The sequence below is a fragment of the Megalobrama amblycephala genome, linkage group LG6, assembly GCF_018812025.1.
Source record: "Megalobrama amblycephala isolate DHTTF-2021 linkage group LG6, ASM1881202v1, whole genome shotgun sequence".
Lineage (NCBI taxonomy): Eukaryota > Metazoa > Chordata > Actinopteri > Cypriniformes > Xenocyprididae > Megalobrama > Megalobrama amblycephala.
The window spans coordinates 4,164,940-4,181,139 of NC_063049.1; the positions used below are offsets into that span (position 1 = coordinate 4,164,940).

The window sequence follows — 16,200 nt, forward strand, 5'->3', positions numbered from 1 at the left end:
CCCCCTCCTAGATTGGCCAATGAAAGGCTTGATCAACTCTCCTAATTTGACCCCAGCACAAGAGTCATTCAGTGTGTACCTTAGCTCAATCCAAGTGGGCATTGAAATGGCTTTTGGTATCCTTTAGTCAAGATGGAGGGTGCTTCTTAAGAGGAGTGACTTCCACTTCACATTCACACCAGCTATGATTGCTACCTGTTGTGACTTACACAATTTCTGCCGAAAAGAAGCAGATTTCTGTAACAGCAATGGTCTGGGTGGAGGAACTCAATGACGACACAGTAAAGTCAGCCAGTGCACTACCAGGAAACTGCCACTGGAAACACTGCAATGGAGGCTCTAACTAGATACATGGCCAAACACCTTCTGCTTCATAAGGCACCTTTTTTAACATATGTATGAAACACACCACATATAACACTTAGGCACATGTTTAATAAAATTCAAAATATTCCAGAATTTTAAATCAGAAATCTTCCATACAAAACAAAAAGGAAAAAAAAGTGGCAGTGCTGTGTAGTGCAGTAACATATACTGCATATGTGAAATTACATTCAAAATATTTCTGAATCTCAAATCTTAAGTTTTTAAACAAAACAAAAATAAACAAAAAAGTGACAAAGCAGTTTAATGCGGTACAAAATAATCTTTCATAGAAGTATTCTTTTAACAAAACTGTGCCTACTAGTACAAAATTTGGCATCAGAGAACCTGTTTAGCCAATTTAGACAGCCAGCCTTGTTTGATCAAGTCTTTGAGCAGAATTGACTCGAAAGAGTGATTCATTTGTGAATGGGGCATCGTTCATAAAAAAATAAAATAAACTATCAATTTCTTAAGAATTGCATTAAAATAAAGTAACGAGAGGAATGTCGACAAGCGTAGTGAAGTAAAAGCTTTTTCATTAGAAATGTACTCAAGTTAAAGTAAAAGTACCCACATTTAAATCTACTCTTTCTGATTTTAAAAGTAAATGTTATGAAGTAAATGTACTTTGTTGAGTGCACATTATCTCATTTGTGATTGACTGTACAAATAGCTTTGACACAAAACCTTTGGTATTTGTTTAAAGACTGCCGAAAGCTACAGAAAAAAGAAGCAAATTGATCACTGCAATTCACAGAAACGGCTGGACTCCAGCAGAGAAACATAGATTTGCAGTTATCATTTTGTGTCGAATTGTTGGATTTTGAGGTAAAATCATACCTTATATATTGTATTGTTATATATTGTGTTGACAACTCATCAATTAAATATTTTCTGTCTTATATTCTGCATAATTGGGTGTTTTTAAATAAACACTGACAAAAACTATACTATAAAACTATATATGTTTTAGGGCTGGACATTATGACGATATATATAACAATGATTTAAGTGATTACTCGGATTTAAACCTACCTATATTGTAGTAAAATATACACAGGCAGATTTGCTTTATGTGTTTCCCCGACGTCGAAATCAGGCACATAAACACGATTTCTGGCTGCATGTCAATATCCATGGATTATTTGACAAATTGTAAGAAACATTTTAAATTCCAACCTTTAGTGTAAAGGCCCTTTCACACCGGACACGTAACGGAAAAGCGAAACGAAAAAGCGAATAGTTCGCGTGCGAATAGTTCGCGTCAAAACCATTCACATCAGCCGCGACGCGAATTTGCGATGTTTGTGCTCTTAAAGATTCCAAAACATTCGCGGCGACAGCTGAATGAAATATATATATATATATTTCAACAAAATAATCTTCATCCTGTTACACTAATTATAAATTTGTACATTAAACAATCACTTTTTTTCATATTTCACGTCTATGTCTCTTTTATGTAGTCTACATTTCTATGCATTTTGAGGACTTTTATTTTGGTGTGGTGTTGTGACGTCATAAGGCTGCGCCGCGCTATGATGGTTCTGTTGTGAATCGGCTGAAGAAAGGTTTGTGGATTTAAGCATCAAATTTTTCAAACAGATATCGTCCGTTCAGACAGTTTTATTGGTTTCACAAGCAATGCGAATTGATTATTAAAAGCAAGTAAAGTGAGTAAAAATTGTGTGAGTAAAGCGCGTTCACACAGTAACAGAAAAGCTGCGTCTCATTTCGAGCTCTTTATCATGCATCAGTTCATCATTAACACGAATTCGGTAAATTGTGATGGAGAAACGGAGCCTTTCGTAACTACGAGTCAATTGAATCAAATACTTGTCAAATGATTCACTCAGTGTTTCGAATCTCTTGAAAAGCAACACCAGAGGCTGCAGTTTCAGGAGCGAGACTGTTTTCATAGCACTTATTCAATTATATATTTGTATTCATTTTCAGTAATGATTTGTTGATTTAACATTAATTGTTTACATTTAATTGATAGGCCTATTTTCTCCTAATTCTAAACATATCCTTTGGTAACCCTCTTGAAATATTTAACCTCATTTGTTTAGTTTATGAGCTCCTGAATTCTGGTTTTAAATTTCCAACAGGTCGTGGAATTTCTGGAATGTTTTGAAATGGTTTCTATATTTCTGGCATTTTGCAACTAATAGTTCAGGTCATAGAGAGGGAACAAGGACACAAATGCACAATTAAGTGTTTATTACTAACAGTTTGAACATTATTTTTTCCTTTAATTTAAATTATCCATTGTTGCTTTCATAGTGGCTTTTAAAGTCATGCAAAATGATATTCAAGCTCAAACCTTTTTAATATTATGCAAAGCTCAAACAAGTGTATTTCATGACAAAGATTGTCAGTCACTGAGTATGTACGTATTTTGAATAATGTTTTATGGTTTGATTTTCATGTTTAGCTGCGAACACACTCTATGATTGGCTGTGAATTATGATTGATTTTGTCGCCTTGTAGCTTTGTCACGTCTGTTTAGAATGAATAAATATTAATAAATCAATATTGTATAAACTATCAACATTACTTAAGGAAAAATATTATGGGTTTTCTGTCTTCAGTTTGCAGTAAAGGATAATTGGGAGATAATTGATAAATCAATTTCATGATAACGATATATCTCAATATACACTTTCCTTTTTAGTGTTTGTGAAGCACACAGCACGTGTTAAAGCAAAATATTAAAAGGTATTAAGGATAAGACATCTGTTTTCATTACACATGAGAGAAGCATGTTACAAACAACAAATGTATATACAGCTTGGCTAAAAGTTTTAAACAGCTCTTGAAATATTTTAGGATATTGAAATATAATTAATATAAATAATCTGTATAAACAATTAAAAGACTAACGCTAAAAAGAAAATGAGACGGCAAAACCTTATATTTTAATGCTATAAAGATATTCAATCATTTAGACAAATTGCATTTATATTAAACAAGTTTTCTTTTTAAATCAAATTATAGGCATGTGGGTAGACAAAAATGACCTCAAAAGTTGCTTATGGAAATCATTAAAAAAAAATATTGAATGATCAAAAATCAAAACCATCATTCAAAATTAAAACAAATAAAAAATAAAATAACAAATAAAAAATCCAACCACCTTAAAAACATTATTTAATTGAACCTGAACTTTTTAGATCATTAGCTAAATAACTAAAATCACTTTAATTAATGTTATTTGAATAATTAAAGGTGCCCAAGAATTGAAAATTGAATTTACCTCGACATATTTACATAATTAGAGTTCAGTACATGGAAATGACTTACAGTGAGTCTCAAACTCCATTGTTTCCTCCATGTTGCTAATGTACTGCTAAATGTGGTTAAAGTTCCCATTGTTTCTTACTGTATTCACAGAGATCAGAGTCATGTCATTATTTTCATTTTTAAACGCTTGCAGTCTGTATAATTCATAAACACAAATTCATTCTTTATAAATCTCTCCAACAGTGTGTAATGTTAGCTTTAGCCCCGTTAGCCACACATACTATCAAACTCATTCAGAATCAAATGTAAACATCCATATAATAAACACCATACTTACATGATCTGATATGCTGCATGACGAACACTTTGTAAATATCCATTTTGAGAGTTATTTATACCAGTACGCTGACTACTGAACTTGGGAGCTGAATGAGACACACCCAGATACTTACTTTGGATTTATTTTTCTTTGTGTTAATTATTCTCATCCTAAACATGACAAATTGTTCAAACACACAGGAACTCCTGGAGAAGCAGCTGAGATCTCGTGACACACTATTATAAAGATGGCGTTTATTAAAGAGGAGAATGAAGAAATAAAGATTGAAGAAGTGTTCAGCGTGAAACATGAAGATACTGAAGAACAAACAGGTTAGTTTTATTTGATCCTGATTAAAATGTCGACCTCCACCAATATAAAATATATATTTGAAGACAAGTGTTCTTCTTAAAGCAGTTTTATTTAACATGGAGCAGGTCGCCTTATGAGGACAGTTTATGTGCATTTGGACACTGAAACTTTGCAGACCTTTTACATTCACAAGCAGTTTTATCACACACTGCATGAAAAGTGTTAATATATGAATCAAAAAGATGAGGATAATCAATACAGAGTTCTCTCATATCCATAAAGCCCCTTCATCACAGTCTGTTTTTGAGATTTGCGTTTGAAAGGGTGCTTTACCAATATACAGTCCTTCCATTCAGACTGTTCCCATCTCTGCGCACTTTTACAAAATGCATGGATGTGTCCATCTCCACACTGAGACAGATGGGAGTACGCATCCTGAACTATCTTGACAATTGGTGGCTTTTAGCCCAATCGAGGGAGGAAAAACACACGCACAGATCGTTGCTCCTCAGTGACTTGGAAAGTCTAGGGTTCGGGATTTAACCTAAGCAAAAGCTCACTATCCCGCAGCCAACAAATCTCGTTCCTGGGGGCAGTCCTCGACTTGGCCTAAATGCAAGCCTGGATTTTGCCTATTCACAGCTGAAGGATTCAGATGTTGGCAGTATCATTCAGAGTCAGGGACGGCTTTCTCCTAAAAACTTCTCAAAAGCTAGTGAGCCTCATGGCAGCAGCCTCCTCAGTAGTCCCCATTGGTCTGATACATATGCGGCCACTACAACACCAGCTGAAGCCCTGCCTGCTTGGGTTTATATATATCGCTCCCGCGGTATACAGAGCTGAAGTGTGGACTCATTTTGGCTTCAGCTATAAAGAACCCACTAAGGAGGTCGACAAGAGTCCGTTGTTTGCAAAATAGGCCATGTTATTATCCAAAACTCGGGAAATGCATTGAATCTGAGAGCTCACTAATATCCCAAAGTCATCCGTGCTGCTGAGAGAGTGGTTCAGTAAAATAGTATGTACTGCACGTTTTCCTCTCAGTAACAAAATAAACACACAAAAATGACAGCGTGACAGCATAAAGAAGGTATCTGATCATAGCGATGTGGACATGTTTGCATCAGCTCTGTTCAGCACTTCAGTGAATTCTCATTTATTTAAATAGCACTTTATACAATAGACTGATTTAAAGCAAACAGCTTTATAGTATTAAATATAAAACAGATATTCAGTCATGAAATGGACTATGCACTAGTTGTTAAATAGTTTACAAATTAAAAACTGCTATACTGTGAACCTAAAGAATCCTGCAGTTACTTTACTATTTTACCTTAGATTGCACAAAATAGTGATTTGTGATATAAATGCAAATTATGCTTTATTGATTAAATAAGTTGTTTGTAAGGTTTTATGCATATGGTGGTGTTCTTTTATGAATGTTTTCTTTCTAAAATTACATACTTTTTCTAAAAAAACAAGAATTATATCACCTTTCTTACAGTATCACAATATAACGTATCCTAACCCCTATATTGTGATGCGTATCGTATCACCAGATTCTTGGCAATACACAGCCCTACCATTCATGATCTCAAAAAATATATATACATACACTTATACACACCTCGGGTCATTAGTGACCCTATACAATTTTTACAAAATATGAATGGGAAAACAGGCATTATTTTATAATTTTTTTTTTTTTTTTTTTCTTGTTATATTGTTTATAATGAATTGAATGAGGAATACTAAGGAGGTTGATGTCTATCTTTAAAAATGAATGAGGAGGGTAGTGAATGACGTCCCGGGTCAATAAAGACGCAAGGTTAAACGCTCATGCTCTCCGGCCCCAAGCTCGCAGCCTAAGCAGATCGCTTGACTACATAGACAGTATAATGACTGACACTGAAGGACTCACTCAGTGATCGAACAGTCCATTGGATAGAAAGAATTTGAAGTAAATGTTAAGATAAGGACTTTTTATTTTTAGAGAAGATATAGGTTTTATTTTTAAAATGTTTCATCAGTGATGTTCTGAGTCAGACAATTATTTGAATAGGTCCAATGACACAGTAGACTACTGTACAACCTCTGGTAATGGTAACCCCTTTCATGGTTTTCCCAATGTTATGAAAAATTCCACTGTATTTGAAGGATAGAATTTGGAGGAAACGGTAAGATATCCACGTTTCATTTTTTAAATGTTTTGCCAGTGACGCGAGTCAGACAATTATTTACACGGCAAAAAGTAAGGTCTATCTGTTTCCATTAAAAATCTATAAATGTCCTAAAATATGTTTACCATATTGCCAAAAAGTATAAATTTGATTAGTGTAATGCTGTTAACATACTATTTGGCCAGTGAAAATGATGAACTCTTCTCTGAAAATTTTCTTTAAAATGTATTTTATACAATTTCATTGATCTATTATAAAACAGGGCATTGTTACATGTGCACTCTGTTCTGGACTCATTGTTGGACTTGTTGTTGTTCCATTTCCAGCCACCAGTTAGTCACCATGGCAACTGATCACCACAATCATCACACCCAGCTGTTCCATATCACCCTCCTTGTTATCCCTTGTATATAAGCCCTGTGTTTCCAGTCCTGTGTTGTCCGGTATTGTTCATGTTATGTTGGTATATGTTCCTGTGGATTCATGTTTATCTCCTAGTAAAATCTTATTATAACTCTATCTCCTTGTCGTGCGCTTGATGTACCCAGCTACCATAACAGAATACCAGACCTAAAACAGTTAGACAGATTGCGGTGTGTTTAGTGTTTGTTGTTTTCCGTTTCAGTGTCTTTTCGTGTTTCTCTTTACGTCCCCGTCACTATGTACACACCCGCATTTCTGTTAATCTGCCTTGAGCAGAAGGACCGCTCCCTCAAGGAACACTTGAATGACTTTTTGTTCCTAGCTACATCGACACATTTCCCGGACAGCAGCCTTTGCAACTTTCTGTTTGCCGGCCTGAACACCTCCACCAAAGCACTGCTGTCTGGGGAAGGACCTCGAGGGAGCTTCCCTGAATACGTGGAGTGGGTGCTGGCGTCCTGTGGATCATCGATGACCGTGGGTTTCTGCGACAACGACGCCAATCCCACTCCCACTCCAGCGCCCAGCCAGAAACCCTCTGACGGCGTGGAAAGTCAGCACAACTCCACCAAAGACAGAGAGCCCGCCTCCACCGCGATGCAGGAGCCAGCGACCAGCGGAACGACTGAGCATAACATCGCCACGGAGACGGAGCCCAGCGTGTCTGACCAGGTGTGTGAGTCTGCTGTTACCATCGCCAAGGGAGACAGTATGAAAGACGAGGGGTTGGATGGGAGCCCCACCCACACTCCCACCACTGAGAGTGAGTTCCAGGCAAGCGTTATAGATTATGACTTTGGAGAAGATTCCTTACCTTAGTTAGTACTTCCTGAAACTGTCATTTTCATTTTGGATGAAATGGTCCCGCCCAGCCTCCCTCTCCCACCTCCTCTCCAAAACTCTGTTAATGACTTTGTTTGTCCTAGTCCCTCTGCTTTTCTGCCTGTTCTCCAGCCCACAACCTTGCCTGCTACCCAGCTTTCACTGTCTCACATCACGCCCTCAGCTCTACTCCAGCCTCCTCTCAGTGGTGTGGCTACACCTGGGGCCTGCTGTGAGCCAGCCTCAGGCGATGAGGATCCTGTGGCTCCGCCTCCAACCTCAGGTCACGTCGTTCCACCTCGACTCATCGTCCTGACTCCTCTCCCTCTGCTCCTGCCACCCTCGTCTACAGCAGTGACCATCGAGCGTTCGGCTCCATTGGACTCCCTCGGTCCTGCGACTCTGCCTGGATCAGTCATCGCCAGCACTTCGCCACGGACTTACGGGTCGTTTGAGTTTCTCCGACCCTCCACCCCTACGGCTCCGTTGGGCTCCAACTTCCCTCAGACTCCGCCTCGGCCCGCAGTCGTTCCAGCTCCACCTCAGCCCTCCGGTACACTGCTGCTGCCTCGGGGGGCCGTCGCGAGGAATGAGTATTGGTTAACTTGCTCTGCAACTTGCTCTGCAGCTGGCTTGGGCTCTAACCAATACTCATCCCATGCAGTGCCCTGCAGGGATAACAGGAATGAGTATTGGTTAACTTGCTCTGCAACTATGCTTGCACACGTGTCAATGCTGGGATGGAAATGCAATGGAAATCAGCGTGGCTCTGAAGGTTGTGGAAAGCCCCTTAGGGCTGTGTGCTCTTCTCCCTCTACACCAACGACAGCACCTCTAAAGACCCCTCTGTCAAGCTCCTGAAGTTTGTGGACGACACCACACTGATCGGCCTTATCCAGGACGGTGACGAGTCTGCTTACAGACTGGAGGTCGAACAGCTGGCTGTCTGGTGCAGTCTTAACAACCTTGAGCTCAACACGCTCAAGACAGTGGAGATGATCGTGGACTTCAGGAGAAACCCCCCTGCTCTCCCCCCACTCACCATCATGAACAGCACTGTGACTGCAGTGGAGTCGTTCAGGTTCCTGGGCACCGCCATCTCCCAGGACCTGAAGTGGGACAACCACATCGAGTCCATTGTGAAAAAGGCTCAGCAGAGGCTGTACTTCCTTCGCCAGCTGAGGAAGTTCAACCTACCACAGGAGCTGCTGAAACAGTTTTACTCTGCCATCATTGAATCCATCCTTTGCACTTCAATTACTGTCTGGTTCAGCTCAGCTAACAAATCTGACCTCAGAAGACTACAGAGGGTAGTCCGGTCTGCTGAGCGAATCATTGGTACAACCCTCCCCACTCTCCAAGAACTGTACTTATCCAGAGTGAGAAAAAGGAACTGTTGCCATCTGGACGACACTACAGAGCCCTGAGCACCAGGACGACCAGACACAAGAACAGTTTCTTCCCTCAGGCAATCCATCTCATGAACACTTGACAAACACGGAACACACAAAACTATTATACATTATTTACTTAAAATACTTATTTACATTTCAAATTTGCACACATCATAACTGTACATACAAATTGTCTGTATATTGGTTTTTGCTTTTTTTGCACTGTCCATCTTGTAAATTTGTATATTCTTTTATTAATTTTATTATCTATGTCTTGTCTTGTCACTGTCACTCTGTTGCAATGTGGAGCTTCTGTCGCTAAAACAAATTCCTAGTATGTGTAAACATACCTGGCAATTAAGCTCTTTCTGAATAGGCAGTCGGCCATGCCTGTTTTGTCAGGCTGAAATGCCATTTGTCTGTGCAGGTGGACAGACATTAACCAATGAGGCTTTAGTATTAAGATAAAAATCAGATTTTTCCCCATAAGCATCAGTAGGTGACATAATGCTTGTTCCTGTTATAGTCAGGGAACCAACGTTTCATTACGAACCGGAACATTTTAATTGTTTTAAATCGAATTTATGCAATTTTGCCTACAAGGTAAACATATATTTTTTTAATAGAAACAGATAGATCTACTTATTTTTTGACTCAGCACATCACTAACAAAACAACTTAAAAAATAAAAACCAAATGTTATCTAAAAAATAAAGTCCATATCTTAACCATTTCCTTCAAAATCTATCTTTAAATTACAATGTTTTTTGTTTTTCATAATATTGGAAAGGCCACAAAAGGGGTTATAATCAGGCTTCTGTCTGTGTAAACCTGAATGTCTCCCTCTTTTGATCTGATTGACTAAAAATGCACCTTAATACAAGGTGTAAATAGGTACTTGGTTGGTTTAGATGTGTTGCTTTGCGCCAATAAACTAGGGTTAACTTGCATTTGTTTCTGTTTTACTTTAGACCTAATGCAGCTGAAAGAGGAGAGTCAAGAACTGAAGGAATTTGAAGTGAAAAATCATTATAAGAAAGATCATGATTTCAGAACTGGAGAAAAATCTTTTAATTGCTCTATAAGAAAGAAGGTTTCCTCACGAAAGAGACGTCTGAATACAAAAACTATTAGAGACTTTACCTGCCAACAGTGTGGAAAATGTTTCGCCCGAAAAGCAAACCTTGAAGTCCACATGAGAATTCACACTGGAGAGAAACCTTTCACCTGTCAACAGTGTGGACAGAGTTTCAGTCGAAAACGAAACCTTGAAGTCCACATGAGAATTCACACTGGAGAAAACCCATTCACCTGCCAACAGTGTGGAAACTGTTTCACTCAAAAAGCAAGCCTTAATGTTCACATGAGAAGTCACACTGGAGAGAAGCCTTACACTTGCCAACAGTGTGGAAATGCTTTCAGACAAAAACGAAACCTTGAAGTCCACATGAGAGTTCACACTGGAGAGAAGCCTTACACCTGCCAACAGTGTGGAAAGAGTTTCAGTCAAAAACAAAACCTTGAAATCCACATGAGAGTTCACACTGAAGAGAAGCCTTACACCTGCCAACAATGTGGAAAGAACTTTAGCCAAAAAGAAAACTTCAATGTCCACATGAGAGTTCACACTGGAGAGAAGCCTTACACCTGCCAACAGTGTGGACAGAGTTTCATTCGAAAACGAAACCTTGAAGTCCACATGAGAATTCACACTGGAGAAAACCAATTCACCTGCCAACAGTGTGGAAAATGTTTCGCCCGAAAAGCAAACCTTGAAGTCCACATGAGAATTCACACTGGAGAGAAACCTTTCACCTGCCAACAGTGTGGACAGAGTTTCAGTCGAAAACGAAACCTTGAAGTCCACATGAGAATTCACACTGGAGAAAACCAATTCACCTGCCAACAGTGTGGAAACGGTTTCACTCAAAAAGCAAGCCTTAATGTTCACATGAGAAGTCACACTGGAGAGAAGCCTTACACTTGCCAACAGTGTGGAAATGCTTTCAGACAAAAACGAAGCCTTGAAGTCCACATGAGAGTTCACACTGGAGAGAAGCCTTACACCTGCCAACAGTGTGGAAAGAGTTTCAGTCAAAAACAAAACCTTGAAATCCACATGAGAGTTCACACTGGAGAGAAGCCTTACACCTGCCAACAATGTGGAAAGAACTTTAGCCAAAAAGAAAACTTCAATGTCCACATGAGAGTTCACACTGGAGAGAAGCCTTACACCTGCCAACAGTGTGGACAGAGTTTCAGTCGAAAACGAAACCTTGAAGTCCACATGAGAATTCACACTGGAGAAAACCCATTCACCTGCCAACAATGTGGAAAGAACTTTAGCCGAAAAGAAAACTTCAATGTCCACATGAGAGTTCACACTGAAGAGAAGCCTTAAGGCCCTTTCACACAGGACGCGGTATGCGCTGCACTATAAAACCCATTTGTTTCAATGGCTTGCGCGCACGCCTCGGTCAAAGTTCAAAATAGTTCAACTTTTGCCGCTGCGCTCTGTGACGATTACCCGCGCGACCAATAGCAACGGGGCATCCAAACAATCGGAAAGCAAAATTGATGAACAGCTATTTACTGTGTTGGAATTTCCAGAGCTATACAATACAAGTTTGCTGGTCGTATACTGACGTCGAGAGAAAAGCTGTGTCATGGAGACATGACAGACATTGTCAAGAGCTGCTTTCTTTCTTCTTCTTACAAGCAGGGCTATTGCTATTGCTCACTTCTTAGCACGGCCCGGGACATATACTTTACTGCTGACCGAAAGGTGGAACAACAATCAAGTGACTATGTATAAAACTCCCGCTACATGTTTGGAAAATTCCGCCTACTGTGCTCTGGCCAGCGCAGAGCAAATCGCTTTGTATCTGAAGGACTGCGCTGAACCCAGCGGCGAGCGCAGCGCATGCCGCGTCCTGTGTGAAAGGGCCTTTACACCTGCCAACAGTGTGGAAATACTTTCAGACAAAAACAAAACCTTGAAGTCCACATGAGAGTTCAGAGCTTCCCACGAAAAGGAAATCTACAGGTTCACATGAGATTTCACACAGTAGAGAAGCCGTTCACTTGATCAGTGTGGAAAGGGCTTCACAGACAGTAAATGCCTTAGGAAACATGAAATAACTCACACCAGAGAGAAGCTTTGCATGTGCCTTCACTGTGGAATGACATGCTTAAGCAATGCAAGACTTGATTCACATAAGAAGTCACTCTGAAGAGAAGCCTTTCACATGTCTTCAGTGTGATGTGAGTTTCACATATGAAAAAGACTTCAAACAGTGGGGAGTGGAGCCTGGCCCATCACGGTTCTTGTTGTGGCAAATTCGATGTCTCTGTGTCCCTTCAGTTCTGAGTCGAAGTTTCAGGTCTCAGAAGTATTTAACTTTATTGTCAAGCATAAAGTGAGATGCCAGTTCCACATCTAAATCTCTCTTAGCTTGATCACATTTTATTTTTTTTATTATTTTTTTATTCTGTTTTTTTACAAGGATTTTACATGTGTATATAACAGACAAAATGAACAATAAACATAGGGTGTACATATTACAGGGTTACACTGATACAGTTACAGGAAAAGCATTGAATCACACCAAATCTGGTCTTCTATGCAGAATATAAACTCTCTATTTCTCCCACATGTTTCAAAATAGACTTTTTGAAGACTTTTCTGAAAAGTAATCCTCTCCATGTTAAACATTGCATATACAATATGATGCCAGTCATCTAATGTTGGGGGATTTGGAATCAACCATTTCTTTGTGATAGCTTTCCGTGCTGCTAAACTCAACATACAAAATTTTCAACATACAAAATCTTTATTCGTGTCTACTGCGTACAAAAAGCCAAATAATAGTTTGTCCCAATTAACTGTCATTTGCATTTTGAAGATTGAGCACAACTCAGCCTGGATTGTAGTCCAGAAATGACCAAAACAAGTGAAAATGGCTCACCCCCTGGACCCCGCAGTTTCTCCAACAACTTGAGGTGCCCATGTAATGAGAGCTTTGTGTGGGAGTAAAATATCTGCACAGGCTCTTCCATCCAAAACACCTCCATGAATGTGAACTGGTGATTTTTCCATTGAAATTCACAGTGTTTTAACCAAATGTCATCAGATATTGAGAGATTTGAATCCCTTTCCCATTTTTGTTTAATACTAACCGTATTTTTATTTTTAACCTCTTGGAGGTCCTTGTAAATCCTCGAAATCAATTTTAGACCAGGCACCGATTCATAAGCCTTGATGAAAATCTTAAGAATAGGTAAATCAAAGACATTTTTCTCTCATCATGAAACCTTGTATGTGATGACGGGCTTGCAAAAATCTAAAAAAGTCATTGTTATCTAGCTGATATTGTCTCTTGATTGACTGAAAGTCTCTTATAGACCCTTTACTGAAAAACACACTATAGGACGTTATGCCTAGCCCAGGCCAGCCTTTATATGTTCCATCTAATTTATTGGGTAAAAAATCAGGATCATGAGCCACCCATCTCAATACTTTAATCTCTTCTTGCCAGTTGTTTTTATGTATAAATCTTAACCAAACTTTTAAGGGTAAAGAAATCCACTGATTGACTCTTTCGATCTGCTCCTTAATTAATTTTTTGTCTCCAAGTATAGATTGAATTGGACGATCACTAGACATGTTTAATTCTATTTCTTTCCATCTAGCATGGTAATCTATGTTGCACCAACATATCAGGATCCTCAACTGGGCTGATGTGTAATAGTCTTTAAAACAGGGCAGAGACAGACCCCCCTTATCCTTTGCTAATTGAAGGGTTTGAAGTTTTAACCTGGACTGTTTACCCTGCCAAACAAATTTTGAGATTAATTTGTCCCAGTCTTTGAACTGCTTGTCGGTAATAGCGATTGGAAGTGTTTGAAACAAATATAGCAGCCTTGGCAAAATATTCATTTTAACCGTATCAATGCGTGATTCAAAGTTCAAAATTGGAAGTAAATCCCATCTCCTAATATCCTTATTTATTTTCTGGTATAGGGGCTTCAGGTTTACATCATAAAGTTTTGATAAATCTTTTGGTATATTCACCCCTAGATATTTTATATAATCCAAGTCCCAATTTAACTGAAATTTAGAGGATACTATCTGACTGGGCTTGTAATTAAAACAAAGTATCTGAGTTTTAGAATCCAAATAAGATAATAGGTTAAATAAAGAGGAATCTGGATTTGTCAGGTAAATTAAAACGTCATCTGCGAAGAGCGAGATTTTATGTTCTTGACCAAACATCTTTACTCCTGTGATATTACGGTTCTGAATAACTCCTTGGCTTAAAGCCTCAATAAAAATAGCGAAGCATAACGGACTTATTGAACACCCCTGCCTCGCTCCTCTTTCTAATTCAAATGGTTTTGAGAGAGCTCCATTGACTTTAATTCTCGCTTTTGGAGATTTATATAGGGCTTGAATTATTTCTATGAATGATTGGTGGAATCCGAATTTTTCTAATACTTTGTACAAGAATGTCCAATTAACCCAATCAAATGCCTTTTCTGCATCGAGGCTTATCAATAACATCTTACTTTGATTTTTAACTACATGGTCAATTATATGCAATGTTCGACGAATATTATCCTGTGTCTGTCGCTGTTTAATAAAACCAATTTGATCTATGCTTACTATCTGAGGGAGAATATTTTCAAGTCTTTTAGAAATAATATATGTAAATATTTTATAATCTTGATTAAGCACACTAATAGGGCGATAGCTTCCACACTCCCTTCCATCTTTAGCTAACACGGAAATAGATGCTTCATTCCATGAGGGAGGTATTATTCCAGTTGTCAAGACATAATTAAAAGAGGTTTTCAAAATCGGAATCAAGAGATCTTTCATCTCCTTATACCATTCCAAGGGGAAGCCGTCTGGCCCTGGTGCTTTATTAGATTTAGAGTTCGAAATCGCTTTTTTAATTTCCAATTCTGTTATTTCTGAGGTCAAAAATTTGTTCTGGTCTTCACTTACTTTGGGCAAAATTGTTTTATCGAGAAAATCTGACATACATTTTTCATCCACTTTGGGTTGAGCGTACAATTGGCTGTAAAATAACAAAAAGGCCTGTTGGATAGTGTCCAATTTACAAACTATATTATTTGTTTGGGGGTCTCTTATTTTGTGAATGGTATTTTCTAATTCTTGTTTCTTTAATTTATAAGCCAATAGTCTGGATGCTTTGCCTCTAGCTTCGTAGTAACTCTGCCTTAAAAATGTCATTTTTTTCTTTATTTCACTTGACCAGAATTTGATTAATTTCATTCTTTTTTTTTTTTTATTCATTTCTATTTTCAAGTTTGTATTCAAAGTAATTTTGTGTCTATCTTCCAGCACCTTCAACTGAGCCTGTAGTCTCTTTAAATGTTCATTCCTTTTCTTTTTCAAATTAGCGCTATATCCAATAATCTTCCCCCTTAAAGCCAATTTTAGCGCATCCCACAGAATTATAGGAGAAACTTCCCCATTATCATTTTCATCCATATATTTTTTTTATATCCTCTCTAATTTGTTCCCTCATAGGATGTAAAATACTTGTATTCAGCCTCCAAGAGGTGTCTCTTTTTTTCTTCACTTAGAATTGTTTCCAAATATACTGGGGTATGATCCGACAAGTCCATTACTCCTATATTACAATTTAACACTCTATGAAACTCTTACTGAAACATAAAAAAAATAATCAAGTCTGGAATAGCAAGAATGTGGGTGAGAGAAAAAAGCAAAGTCCCTTTTTGACGGATTCACTTCTCTCCAAACATCCTGAACCCCAATTCTTTCATCATTAACTTCACTTTTTTGTTGTTCTATTTTGCCTAAATATTCGAGGATTAGATGAATCTAAGGAGGGATTAAGTCTAATGTTCAAATCTCCCCCCAGGATCAAAGTGCCTTCTGCCTCCACCGTAATCAATTCAAAGATATGTTTGTAAAATTTCCACTCCGAAACAGGTGGGGCATACACATTAATAATCGTAACCATGGTTCCCTGTAGAAATCCTTTAATCAAAACAAATCTACCCTCTCGATCTTTTATTTCTTGTATACACTCAAAATGTAGCTTATTAGGCCATTGGCCATGGGTAGGGGATAGAACGCTCCGTC

At 38.4% G+C, this 16,200-nt stretch overlaps 1 protein-coding gene across 1 annotated transcript; it reads left to right on the top strand.

Moving 5' to 3' along the window:
- The first annotated feature begins 1,852 nt into the window (after positions 1 to 1,852).
- Positions 1,853 to 15,332, top strand: LOC125269709 (gastrula zinc finger protein XlCGF57.1-like). The gene is made up of 3 exons (XM_048192658.1): positions 1,853 to 1,937; positions 4,132 to 4,263; positions 10,034 to 15,332. The coding sequence occupies exons 2-3, from the start codon at positions 4,179 to 4,181 to the stop codon at positions 11,461 to 11,463; spliced, it is 1,515 nt and encodes a 504-aa protein (XP_048048615.1). The 5' UTR covers positions 1,853 to 1,937; positions 4,132 to 4,178; the 3' UTR covers positions 11,464 to 15,332.
- Positions 15,333 to 16,200: the final 868 nt, after the last annotated feature.